Source organism: Colletes gigas, unplaced genomic scaffold (assembly GCF_013123115.1).
Source record: "Colletes gigas isolate AHSC1104 unplaced genomic scaffold, ASM1312311v1 Colletes_gigas_Sc00044, whole genome shotgun sequence".
Classification (NCBI taxonomy): Eukaryota; Metazoa; Arthropoda; class Insecta; order Hymenoptera; family Colletidae; genus Colletes; species Colletes gigas.
In genome coordinates, this window is record NW_025106673.1 from 2549 (window position 1) to 14668 (window position 12120).

Here is a 12120-nt window from a genome sequence, read left to right on the forward strand (position 1 = left end):
GAAAGTATCGCAACGCTAATAAAAAAAATCGCAATGCTAATTTATAGTATGAAAATTGCAAACGCGGTTGATGTCCATTATATGTATAAAATTGTAAAAAAGCAACGCGAATCGTGATTGTTCGCAACACTACCCTGAAAAGCAAACGCGAAAAATAGTAATTCGCAACTCTACGAGCAATCGCGTTTATCAAACATTCGCAACGCTATGTTTAAGCAAACATTCAGTACCTAAGTTTGCATAGAAACAAACGTGAATCGTGTCTAGTCGCAACGCTACCCTGAAAAGGCAACGCGAAAAGCAGTAATTCGCAACTCTACAAGCAAACGCGATTATTGGATATTCGCAACTCTATGTATATCATAACCGCGAGTTGCCCTGATGGCTGGCATGTATGGTGCAATCATGTACAAAGTACATGCATACGTGAGCCAGCCAGAGAAATAAACTAACTACAATTACAGACGAGTCAAGTGACAAAGTAGTATCAATAATGGCTTTCCATTCTCATCAGAAGATGAAGATGAAAAACCATTTGTTGTAGCCCGCTCTTGAGACAGTTTGTCAGGGCCTCTTCAACTCATGGAGTCTTTTCTTTCTTCGGCGGTCCTGCCGATGCCTGAAACTTACTTAAGACTGGGCTCAAGATTTTGTGCAATACGTAGTCTTCCAACAATATACGAATTGTTGGTCGAGCATACGTGGTGAATCTCGAGGGGGACGAGCGTTTCGTAAGGGACCTAATCACGACCGCGAGCGCGAGAGAGCGACTTTAAGAGTCGCGCGATTCGAGGAGTCGAAAATAAAGCCGAAACAAACAGCACAAGTGCACCGTTTGAATCAGCAAGATTTCTACTCTCGAAATCGTAACTACAGGAACAGAACTGCCACGCGAACACGCGCCTACCCGAATTACTAATGTGGACAGTCCTGCCCTGACCCTACCTACTTAGGTTTAAACACACACACCAGAGAATAAGTTACCTACCTACCTAACCCTATATTTAAAAAATTGCAAAACTCAATCATCCAAACAAACACTCCACGGTTCTCATTCTCAATGTCCGGGCGCGACCTAAACTAGAGAGGACTCCCCGGGGTTCCTCCGACACCCGGACATAACACTTCATTCACACTCTAATTGTGGACTTACTAGTTTCTGAGACTGACAAAGGCTAGTGATCTTTGCGTTCTTATATTATATAGATAAACGTTTGTATAGAACGTTTCAATATATGGAATATAGTCTTTAATAAAATCTATTGTATGGATGTATCATTCAAGATTGAAAAATATTAAGATTCAAATCCATTAAGATCAACAGTATTCAAATAAATGATAAATTGAAATTTGATATTATTATTGATCAAAATCTAATGTTATAAAATTCTGTATGTAAATTGCAATCATAAAACATCTGAAACGACGCACTTCCACAACCTAACCACATACACACATGTGGACAGTACGTCGCGCACGATTCACTAGCCAATGTCAGTCGTCAATATGTCGTTGAATTGTTATAAATAAATTCATCGTGCCCCGTTGCCTTCGCTCATGCAAATAGCACCTGGGCATGTGCATGAACTTAGGCAACGAACACGGAAAAATTAGTCTGAAAATCCTGACTAGAAAAACTGGTTAATAGCTAAACGGTATTTCGTATCTAATTGTTAGTTAAAATGACTCGACTTGTTATATGTAATATATCAATAATAAAATACGATAATATTGAAAAATACTACTATTCGATAAAACTATTATAATTGAAATTGAATTATTTAAAATGAAAGACTCTACTTGAGATTTCATGATAAAAGAATTTACTTTAAAAATTGAAATGAATTCATTAAATTGTCAATCAAAATATTCAATTATCCTTGATCGATTTTGTCGTCAAAGTAAACTTTTTAAAAGATGAAACTAGTATAAAATGCATGTTACTTTGACTCAAAAATCGACCTGTCGCGAAATGCCTTCTTGCACGTTAAATCGCATGATAAATATAATGTTTTCACATTATATTAATTCATTTTCTATTCAATCATACAACTCATATAAAGTTAAGAAAAATATTTCATATATTCTATAAAGATTGTATATTTGTAAAAATTTTATAATAATCATAATGTGTACTATTCATTTGTAACATTAAGAAACGCGAGTGCAAGAAGATCCTAAAACCTGCTCTAAAAAATATAACAGTGGATGTTACTATTCACTTAACTCGTCAAAAATAGCAAGTATACAACTGGTCACCCGTGTTGATTCGGATCTTTCATCCTACAACATGGTTGGGGGCCAGAGGAAACAAAATAGCATGCGACTTACCAGTGATGACTTGAAGTCCCCGAAGTCATCCATCAGTCAGCATGGTCCTGCTGGTAAGATTCAGGTTCAGAGACTGTAACAAAAATGCAAGTAAACAATTAGAATCTATTGTTAAAATTATAGAGATTTTTAATTAACAAATTTCAAAGTATAAATTTATACTTACGTTGTTCGCTCGTGGTCCACCGCCCGATACCCCCCGGGTACTGCTGCTGGTTCCCAGGATCATGCTCAGAAACTGTAAGAAAACTGTAAGAAAACAATTAGAATCTATTGTTAAAACTGTAGAGATTTTTAATTAAAAATTTCAAAGTATAAATTTATACTTACATTGTTTGCTCGTGGAGCATCGTCCAATAGTCCTCTTCGGTGATGCACTGACTCTAATTCCGGTAACGAGGAGTTTAAATTTCAAATTGAAAAAATAATTAATTTGATTGGAAAATTAAATTAAATTAGATTACCGCGACCGAAGATTGAAAACGGCGAACAAATGAATCTATTCTCGCGATTCAGAAAACAAGGAGAGCCACGATGCTCTGTAAATAATTTAATACTGCGTAAGAAACACTGCTTCTACTATCGCGTTTGCCTAACTACGTTGTACGACAACCTACCCAGGGTCACTTTGCCCTGGCAAAACAAACTGTTGCTACGCAGTAAACACTGATTCTACCGGCCGCCTTGCGCGCGGCCAACAAATTTGCTGAAAAATAATGCTGAAAAGAAAGGTGGGATAGGATACAAGAAATACAACGTGCACACGTGTGCCTTTCCTATTGGTTTTTTTTTTCTTCTTATTCGATGTTCATTAACAGAAATACTGCTTTATTTAGAATTAGTAATTATTCAATTTATAAATGTAATATCACTAATTTTCACAGTTAGAATTGTAAGAATGATTATACTTGTTTTATCGAATGTTTGAATATATCGTAATATTTATAAATATTCCGAAATTTGCAAAAATTGAAGCTCGTTAATTATTCATACTTTAATAGCATATTCAAACTACGTAGTTTCTAAGTTTTCTTAAACTTGCATTGAAAATGTTTGCAAATTACAATTACAACAATTCATAAAGACAGATTTATAAACAATCAATTTAATAAATAATACGGCCGAAATACAGTTAAATATAAATCATTCCAATTTACCTTTAATGGCTACCGTTAGCCATTCCTAAGTATCATAAAATCGAAAGTACTTTGATAATATTGAAAAATGTAAAAAGTTCATTAACCATTTTCATGATTCATCTTAACACAGACCGATTATAAAATTATGTATCAAGAAATAACTTAATAGAAAATATATCAATATTAATATGTACATATGTTAATTTTTGTTATAATAGGTTAAACGTTACCAATATTCCCTTTGAAAGTCGAGTTATCTGCCATCTACCATGGTGTCGTTTAGGCGCCAATATTCCATGGCGTCGTATTTAAATCAGAGACTGCCACAGAAATAAAATACAAATTAAAGTCAAAATGCATTGCAGTAAGCATATCTAATCATAATTAAACAATAATTGGTGTACAAGATAGGTAATTTCGTTTAGGGAGATATAATGAATCGACGACGGTTAGATATCGAAAAAAACGCGCGAAACCCGATTCAGTTTTTGCCACAATTCCGACTCAATTTATAGCAGAAACGTATTAATATTACACAAAAATACCATTAATGAGTAAATGCGAGTAGTATTGATGACGAAATATGAACAGATTAAAGATACGTACCTTGTTGGTCGCGAAACGCCGGCACGTCTTGACATGTCTGAACATGTCTGAACATGTCTTACTAATGGCGCCCCCCTCGCTGTACCCAGCATCGCTCGCGAATTCGTTTGGGGGGGGTGAGGGAGGCTCCGATGTTTTCCGAAGCTTCTATTTCGAAAAGGAATTCCTTGACTTCGAATTCCAATAAAAGACTGTAACAGAAACAAAATAAAAATGCATTAAAGTACATGTACGATTGTTATAATTAAGTAATGATTAAATCCTAACCGTATTGCAAGAGATCGTAATTTAATTCAGAGAGACACATTAATAGTTAACACCGGTCGAATGTCAGAGAAAAAGTACGAAACCGATTCAAAATTTGTCACGATAAAATGTATTAATATTATGCGAAAGCGTCGATAAAGAGTAAACGAGATGATGAAATATCAACAGGTAAAAATACGCACCTCGTTGGTAGCTAAGAACGTCAACTCTCGATACATGTTATCGCGTTAATTTTCAGAGTACAAATGACGGCACCTCGCTGTGTTCGGTAACACTCGCGAATTAGGTAGAGGAGTGGGGGAGGCTCCGATGTCTCACGAAGCTTGTACTTCGGAAAGGATCAGGGATGTCTTAGGTAGAAACCGCGAATACAAAAAAAAGAACAAAGATGCCAAACATAATATTACAGGTTCAAATTGATTGATTAATTTGAAATTTATAATACATCATTAGAAGACATGCCTTTATAGCTGGAACTAAGGATATTAAAATCCGATATGTTATTCTATTCTTTCTCAATCTCAACGACGAAAAATCGAGGAAAAATTGATACTTCAAATTCAAAGATCTGCCAATTTCTAAAAAATTGAGATATTCAATTTTTTTTAATTTTGGCTATAACCTATAACTATAACTGCATCTTCACTACCAAGTCTGTGCTTATATACACCGTATATACCCTATACACCGTTTTCATAGTTGTAAAACGAAACAAGATTTTTCTTATTTTCATGAAGTAATAGAAAACATTTTATTTATTTCCGTGTTGTAAAGAGGTGAGATATAGTTGTATACACATAAAAAAAAAGAGAACAGCCAAGGCAACCGAATAAAAACTCTAACCTTAAAAAACCTTTCGAGAATTACTCTTTTCAAAAAACTGAATGCGTAGTTAATAATTTCAGCTTTACTGTTTATAACGTTTAATTTTAAAACTATCTAAAAAATATATAATTATGTCACATAAAATTATTTAAACGCTCTCGCAAAATTTTATCTACTCGTGCGATTAGAAAGGAATATATAATTCAAATTGAATGATGGAAATCGACAAACATGTTTTAGAAAAAGAACGAAAACCATTTACAACTAACAATTTATCATACCACGAAGAACAATTTGAATATAAGTATGTAGAAGAGTTATTCAACAAACGTTTTCTAATTGCACACAATGAATATTATTTGTTACCTGAATCAAAAGCACTGTTCAATGATTGTCTGTGGGAAATTGATAAATTACAAATATTAAAGCGCGAATTGAATGAGATAAAAAGTTATTTAAATAATTATGATCTTCACGAATGGCAAACACATACGTACCAAAGAAACAGTGCAAAAGATGTTCTTATACGTTTAAGAAGAGACATTCAACCAGAATTTTTAACTCAGGCATGGTGTAAATTCTATGAAATAGTGTCATCCTTTCCTTTAGTACCAATGAATCATATTGATAATAATAATAAACGTTTTAAGTCTGTTCATTTATGCGAAGCTCCAGGAGCTTTTGTTACATCTTTGAATCATTGGTTACAAACAAATGCACCTAGCATTGAGTGGGATTGGATTGCTACAACATTAAATCCATATTATGAGGGTAACTCATTATCCACAATGATTGATGATAATAGATTCATAAAGCATACATTGAATCATTGGTGTTTTGGAGAAGACAATACTGGAAACCTCATGGATTTAAAAAATTTAGACATGCTTGTAAAATTATCAGAACCACGTAGTGATGTATTTTTAGTTACTGCTGATGGCAGTATTGACTGTGTGGATGTTCCAGAGGATCAAGAAAATGTTGTAGCACATTTACATTTTTGCGAAACTGTAACTGCTTTGCATCTTTTAAATACTGGAGGTAGCTTTCTATTGAAGATGTTTACCATTTTTGAATGCCATTCAGTATGCCTGATTTATCTGTTATCTTGTTGTTTTGGTAACGTTAACATAGTTAAACCAGCAACAAGCAAAGAAGGGAATTCAGAAATTTACATTGTATGCACAGATTTTAAGGGGCAAACAGTTGTGTCACCATACTTAGAAAAGCTTAGAGAGCACTATGAATGTGGCTCCAAACAAGCAATGTTTAGTAAAGATGATCTTCCAAACACATTTATAGAAAGAATCATAGAATGCAGTGAATTTTTCAAGTCTCAACAATGTCTAATCATAATGAATAATATCACTACATTTAAATCAAATCATGCTACACTGTTAGTGAATATGAAACAAACTCAACATATGGTTGCTGATAAATATATGAAAGATTATAACGTAAAAAAGTTGATCTCTGGAGAAATTGTAGGAAAAACGTTATTGGAACCAAATAACAATATTAATGTATGTAATAGATCATTACAGGGATCTTACAATAAACGTCGCGAGCGACAACATTTAACACCATGGGAACAATTAAACAGCATTTTTAATGATTTTAAGAAAATACAAATTCATATATCACCTTCTGAAATTGTAGATGTAAGCTAATTTTTATAGTGTTTCTATACTATATCTTCGATTTAATTCAAATCCTGTTACATTATAAACTAAAATCAATTTTTTTTCTTTCCAGTTCAAGTTCAGTAAATTGCCAGAAAATTCACAAATCGTTTTAGGAAAAATATTTCATAAAGTATATAGTTCAAAATTTTGCAATCGAAACGTCTTAAAAATACAAAATAGCGTTGACGACATTCTTAGTAATATGGAATGCAAAATACAATTTCCGTCCATAAAAAACGTGAACAAATTTAAAAAAAGAATACGTAAACCGATCTATAAAATTTTAAGTTTTCATTATACAGACATTTATGATAGTCACGAAGTAATTACTAAAATTTGTGATGCACTACAAGATCTCACTAATGAAAGTACTTTGATTTTAATTGGCTATTCATTATTGACTCACCTTAATGTTGGGCTTCTTTACCTCATAAGTTGTGCTTTTAATTCAGTTAAACTAAAACCTTGTAATAGTATTGGATTAAAAATTACTTTGAGCCATTACAATTACGATTCGAAAATATTGAAACAGTTACTCGATATTAAAACCGTTTCTTCTAATGCTCAGGAAAGGGGATATGCTATTTTAGAAATAATTGATGCATCATTTTTATATGGTAAGAAACGATTATCTATTCCGGTTATATTTGTATGACATATTTGACTGTGATGTTTTCTTCTTTTTTTAGAATCTGATTTATTCTTCACAATAATGGATATTAATCATTGGATTATCAGATTATTTGTTCGTCATCTTTTATATACACTACAAGAAAATGTTCAACATTAAAAGTAACATTTTTTCTATAATGTATAGGTGATCAAAATTGTACCAATACTTCTGGTATAATAAATTATAATTACGTATTTATAAATGGTGTATCTCTTACTTATATTTATGATATGATAAATAATAGACCGAGTATATTCTCTAAAATAAAGCCTTACAGGGAAAAGATGTTCATGGGGACCACTCTATACCCACTAACATTACATCTTGTGAAGTAGACACCCTCTACATAAATTTTGCGAAGAATTATTTTTTTGTAAGAAAATTAATTTAGTTATTTCTTAATTGTTTAATGTGAAATGATAAATATTTGCAAAATGTATTTAGAAATAATTGTTCTTGGCTGTCTTCTTTTTTAATTTGTTCTTTTTTTATATTTATAGAGTTCAAGTAAGCAATAATAAAAATGTAATTTTAATTTGCAATGTATCGTTTTAGATCAATGCAAGTAATTACCATGAAAGTAGGTACAATATGTAATTATATTCGTTTATTTTCAACTGAACATATTGTACCAAAAATTTGCATTGTTGGTGCAGGACCAGCAGGATTTTATGCTGCGCAACACTTACTAAAGGTGTGTAGAGTATTGAATATATATGGAGTAATATTATAACAATGATTTGGTATAGACTTCCAGCAATATAAATGTGGATATATTGGAAAAATTCCCAGTACCGTTTGGTTTAGTACGTTTTGGCGTAGCTCCTGATCATCCAGAAGTGAAAAATGTTATTCACACTTTTGAAAAAACTGCGTCTAATCCACGTTTTCAATTTATAGGAAATGTTAACGTAGGAAAAGATGTCACTGTAAAGCAGTTACAAGAAATTTACCATGTAGTTTTGCTGGTATGCATGATACAAATTTATTTTATTTTGCTTAATGTATCACTAAACATTAACACGTTCGTCGCCCATATTTGGGTTACCGTTCCACGGAAGTATACCCGTCACCCACATCTGGGTGACGCGGCGACGAACGTGTTAATGGTCATCATTGTCTAATATTGTAGACGTATGGTGCAGAAGAAGACAAATTACTTAACATACCTGGAGAAAATTTAACTAATGTAGTATCTGGACGACGTTTTATTGGTTGGTATAATGGAGTGCCACACGATAGTAATTTAAACATTAATTTAAATGTGGATGAAGTAGTTGTGGTAGGGCAAGGCAATGTTGCTATAGATGTTGCAAGAATTCTGTTATCGCCAATAGATAGATTAAAGGTATATTTTCAATTTCTAATCAAATAAAATTTCTAATAAAATTTTTTATGTATCCTCTATTTCATTGTTTTAGAATACTGATATAACATCATTTGCCTTAGAACGATTGTCACAAAGTAAAGTGCGTAAAGTATCGTTGATAGGAAGAAGAGGACCATTACAAGCTACTTTTACAATTTCTGAACTACGCGAAATATTAAAGTTGCCTGGCTGTAGAACATACTGGCACCCAACTGATTTTGTAAATGTAAAGAACGTAGTTAACACGTTAGCCAGACCACAGAAAAGATTGACTGAACTTATGTTAAAGTATTTAGAAGAAACACCTGAAAATACAGCAATAAATGTAAAAGAATTACATCCAATCTTTTTAAGAAGTCCTGTGGAATTTTTGGGTTCCGATAGTGTAAAAGGTATTAAACTAACGGTAAATCGCCTTGAAGGAGATGATATATCTAAACAAATCGGAGTACCGACTGGATCTTTTGATGAAATGTCATGTGGTCTAGCATTTCGTTGTATTGGTTATAAATCTCCTCAGATAGATGCATCAATACCATTTGATACCAAACTTGGTCGCGTAAAAAATTCAATAGGCAAAGTCAAAGATAATCTTTATACTGCAGGTTGGGCTGCAACAGGCCCTAGAGGAGTTATATTATCAACTATGTCGAATGCGTTTCAAGTTGCCGAATTAATAATTAAAGAGCTATCAGTTACAGACAACAAACCAGGTTCGATAGATTTGTACAAAATTCTTGGTCAAAAAGGTGTACCTACAGTATCGTACAGTGATTGGAAGAAAATTGATGAAGTAGAATGTAAGAAAGGAAAGGAATTGGGAAAACCAAGAGAAAAAATAGTTGATATTAATGAAATGTTAGACATTGTTTTTAAAAAATAAAAATACAAAGGATGTATCAGAAGAATTCAAATAAATTTACACTTTTTCAAAATTTAATGTACTTCGATTAAAAACATTAAAAAAGTAAATATCAAAAATAAACTATTTATTCGATAATTAAAAAAACAATAAAACTGATTTATAAACTGAGATTGGATTTTACAAAATCTTTTTGATTATTTAACGGGGCGTCAGCTGCCGTTAGCATACTTTTTAGGGAGACCAGGAATTTCCTCGAGCTCTTAATTTTTCCCTAGGAAAACCGAATGCGAGCGCCTCTATACTACAGCTACCATAACTGCACACGGTTATCATAAACCGATTACTGAAGACCAGTGTGGCCAGATCTGGCATAATTGAGTGCATCGAAATCGACAACAGTGACGACGAACTTCCTTAGCGTCTAACGGAATGGTGGGGATAGCAGGCATACACTACCGCACGAGCCACGTGTACGTGAGCTCGGCACTTCGCACAACTTCGGCAAATCGATAAAGAACGCTAGTGTGAGCCTTTCCTTCTTGCTCTTGTAAAAGACAAAACAACTGAAATACGACCTCGCGATAATCGGCATACGATTCCAAGTCTCGACTGCCCCAGCATTTTTACTTTCCGACCTATATGTAAGGTATAAGGAAATTTATAAAGTATCATAATGAAAAAAAATTTTGAAATTTTTTTTTAGCGGAAATACACGTTTTAGGACCCCCTGATCATATTGTGACTATTGAAAAAAAAGACATTTTTTTTGTTCCTCAACGACTAACAATAAGTGAATTTCAATAACGAAAAAAATATTTCGAAATTTTTTTTAGCGGAAATACACGTTTTAGGACCCCCTCATCATATTGTGACTACTACAAAAAAACATATTTTTTTTTGTTCCTATGCTATTGACATGATTGCGTCTAAACGGCTGAATGAATTTCAATGAAACTTAACATTTAAGTTTTATGTTCTCGTTTTAAGGTCTCATTATATTTTAAGCGTGATCAGCTCCCATATAATGATGATTATACGTTTTTAGTTTTATAATTATTTCGATACATACACATCATTTGTAACAAATTTTTAAAGCGATTTATATAAATCTTATGAAGGATTAAGATCAAATATATTTTTCTCCTATCTTTCCTAGACAGGAAAAATTAAACGAAATCTTATGCCTTGCATACCTACCTAAACCACATAAAAAACGTATTCCACAAATATTTTAGAATAATGTTGTTCAAAGCAGTCTTACTCGTAAAGGGTTAATTAAGGGTTAATTAAAATGAAAAACCACTCTTAGCCAGTACCGTGCACGCTACAGAAATAGATTACTACTGACTTTTCCCACTATGTTTTTTAATAACCGTATCAAATTGTTACACACAATCAAATGTTATATATTTGACTTAACTTTACATAACAAAATAATTGTAACGATAGGTAAAACAATAACGTGCACGCTACCGTTCAATGGAAACCACGGGAAGGTGGTGGTCACTTCCATCAGGAGGGAAATGTAAAAAATTGTTATTTCTTTGTAACATTATCACATGGCATATATTAGAACGTCTATATTCTTCTTTCCTTTTTTTTTGATTCCCCTCTAAATTCATTTCTGCAAAATGAAATATATTAAATTGTCGTCTATATACTGCTATTCATTCAATAGAACTTTATTTCTAATTATTGCCTTTTAAAAACCCTATGGGAACTGTGCTATATGTATATCTACGTCCTTTCTTCGTCCGGGCATTTCAACGGCCCATCGATGCGCGAGCAGTATAAACAAAACACTATCGCCACGTGCTCGAGCCACTGCTGTTTCTCTTGAGTCAGTTGAATTCGGTCGACGAGGACGAACATCAGGACAAATTTAAAGGTACGTGCCGTAGGTCATTCTGAGATATTTAAATTGAAAAAAAGCTTTCGCGTAATTTCTGTAATTTTCTGTTCTTTCGCTTTTCTGCTTTTATATCATGGAAACGGTTGTGAAATCGAAGAATAAGTGTAAGCGCGGTTTTTTATCTTCATGGATAAATGATCATAGGTTTAAATCATGGATACGTGCAGTACCCCATGATAGAAGTCGTTTTTATTGTACTTTATGCAATAAGTCTTATTCTTGCGGTTCCTCAAACGTGTATAGACACGGAGAATCTGGGTGTCATAAAAAAAATAGTACTTCTAAAAGGACTTTTATGCCTCAATGGCTTGAGAATGATTATTTCAAGCCATGGTTGCATAAAGTCGACGGCGACCCGTTATTCGTGGTTCTGTTCGGTTTGCAACAATCAATTTTCATGTCGATTATCGACGATTTATAATCACGCAGATTCTCAGTGTCACATTGA

The 12120-nt window shown here is 33.1% G+C and overlaps 2 protein-coding genes across 2 annotated transcripts; both read left to right on the top strand.

The window, feature by feature from the left end:
• The first annotated feature begins 4986 nt into the window (after positions 1 to 4986).
• On the top strand, positions 4987 to 9778 carry LOC122403102 (NADPH:adrenodoxin oxidoreductase, mitochondrial-like). Its single transcript, XM_043406434.1, has 5 exons — positions 4987 to 5119; positions 8082 to 8220; positions 8276 to 8494; positions 8659 to 8874; positions 8948 to 9778. The coding sequence occupies exons 2-5, from the start codon at positions 8086 to 8088 to the stop codon at positions 9776 to 9778; spliced, it is 1401 nt and encodes a 466-aa protein (XP_043262369.1). The 5' UTR covers positions 4987 to 5119; positions 8082 to 8085.
• Positions 5301 to 7643, top strand: LOC122403129 (cap-specific mRNA (nucleoside-2'-O-)-methyltransferase 2-like). Its single transcript, XM_043406469.1, has 3 exons — positions 5301 to 6829; positions 6924 to 7470; positions 7543 to 7643. The coding sequence occupies exons 1-3, from the start codon at positions 5381 to 5383 to the stop codon at positions 7641 to 7643; spliced, it is 2097 nt and encodes a 698-aa protein (XP_043262404.1). The 5' UTR covers positions 5301 to 5380.
• Positions 9779 to 12120: the final 2342 nt, after the last annotated feature.

Bases quoted from the DNA above. Each gene is read 5' to 3' on its own strand.
- LOC122403129 (XM_043406469.1), top strand. From the start codon at position 5,381: ATGATGGAAATCGACAAACATGTTTTAGAAAAAGAACGAAAACCATTT. The intron at 6,830-6,923 runs GTAAGCTAATTT...TTTTCTTTCCAG, and splicing joins CACCTTCTGAAATTGTAGAT to TTCAAGTTCAGTAAATTGCC. The intron at 7,471-7,542 runs GTAAGAAACGAT...TTCTTTTTTTAG, and splicing joins TGATGCATCATTTTTATATG to AATCTGATTTATTCTTCACA.
- LOC122403102 (XM_043406434.1), top strand. From the start codon at position 8,086: ATGCAAGTAATTACCATGAAAGTAGGTACAATATGTAATTATATTCGT. The intron at 8,221-8,275 runs GTGTGTAGAGTA...GATTTGGTATAG, and splicing joins CTGCGCAACACTTACTAAAG to ACTTCCAGCAATATAAATGT. The intron at 8,495-8,658 runs GTATGCATGATA...CTAATATTGTAG, and splicing joins TTTACCATGTAGTTTTGCTG to ACGTATGGTGCAGAAGAAGA.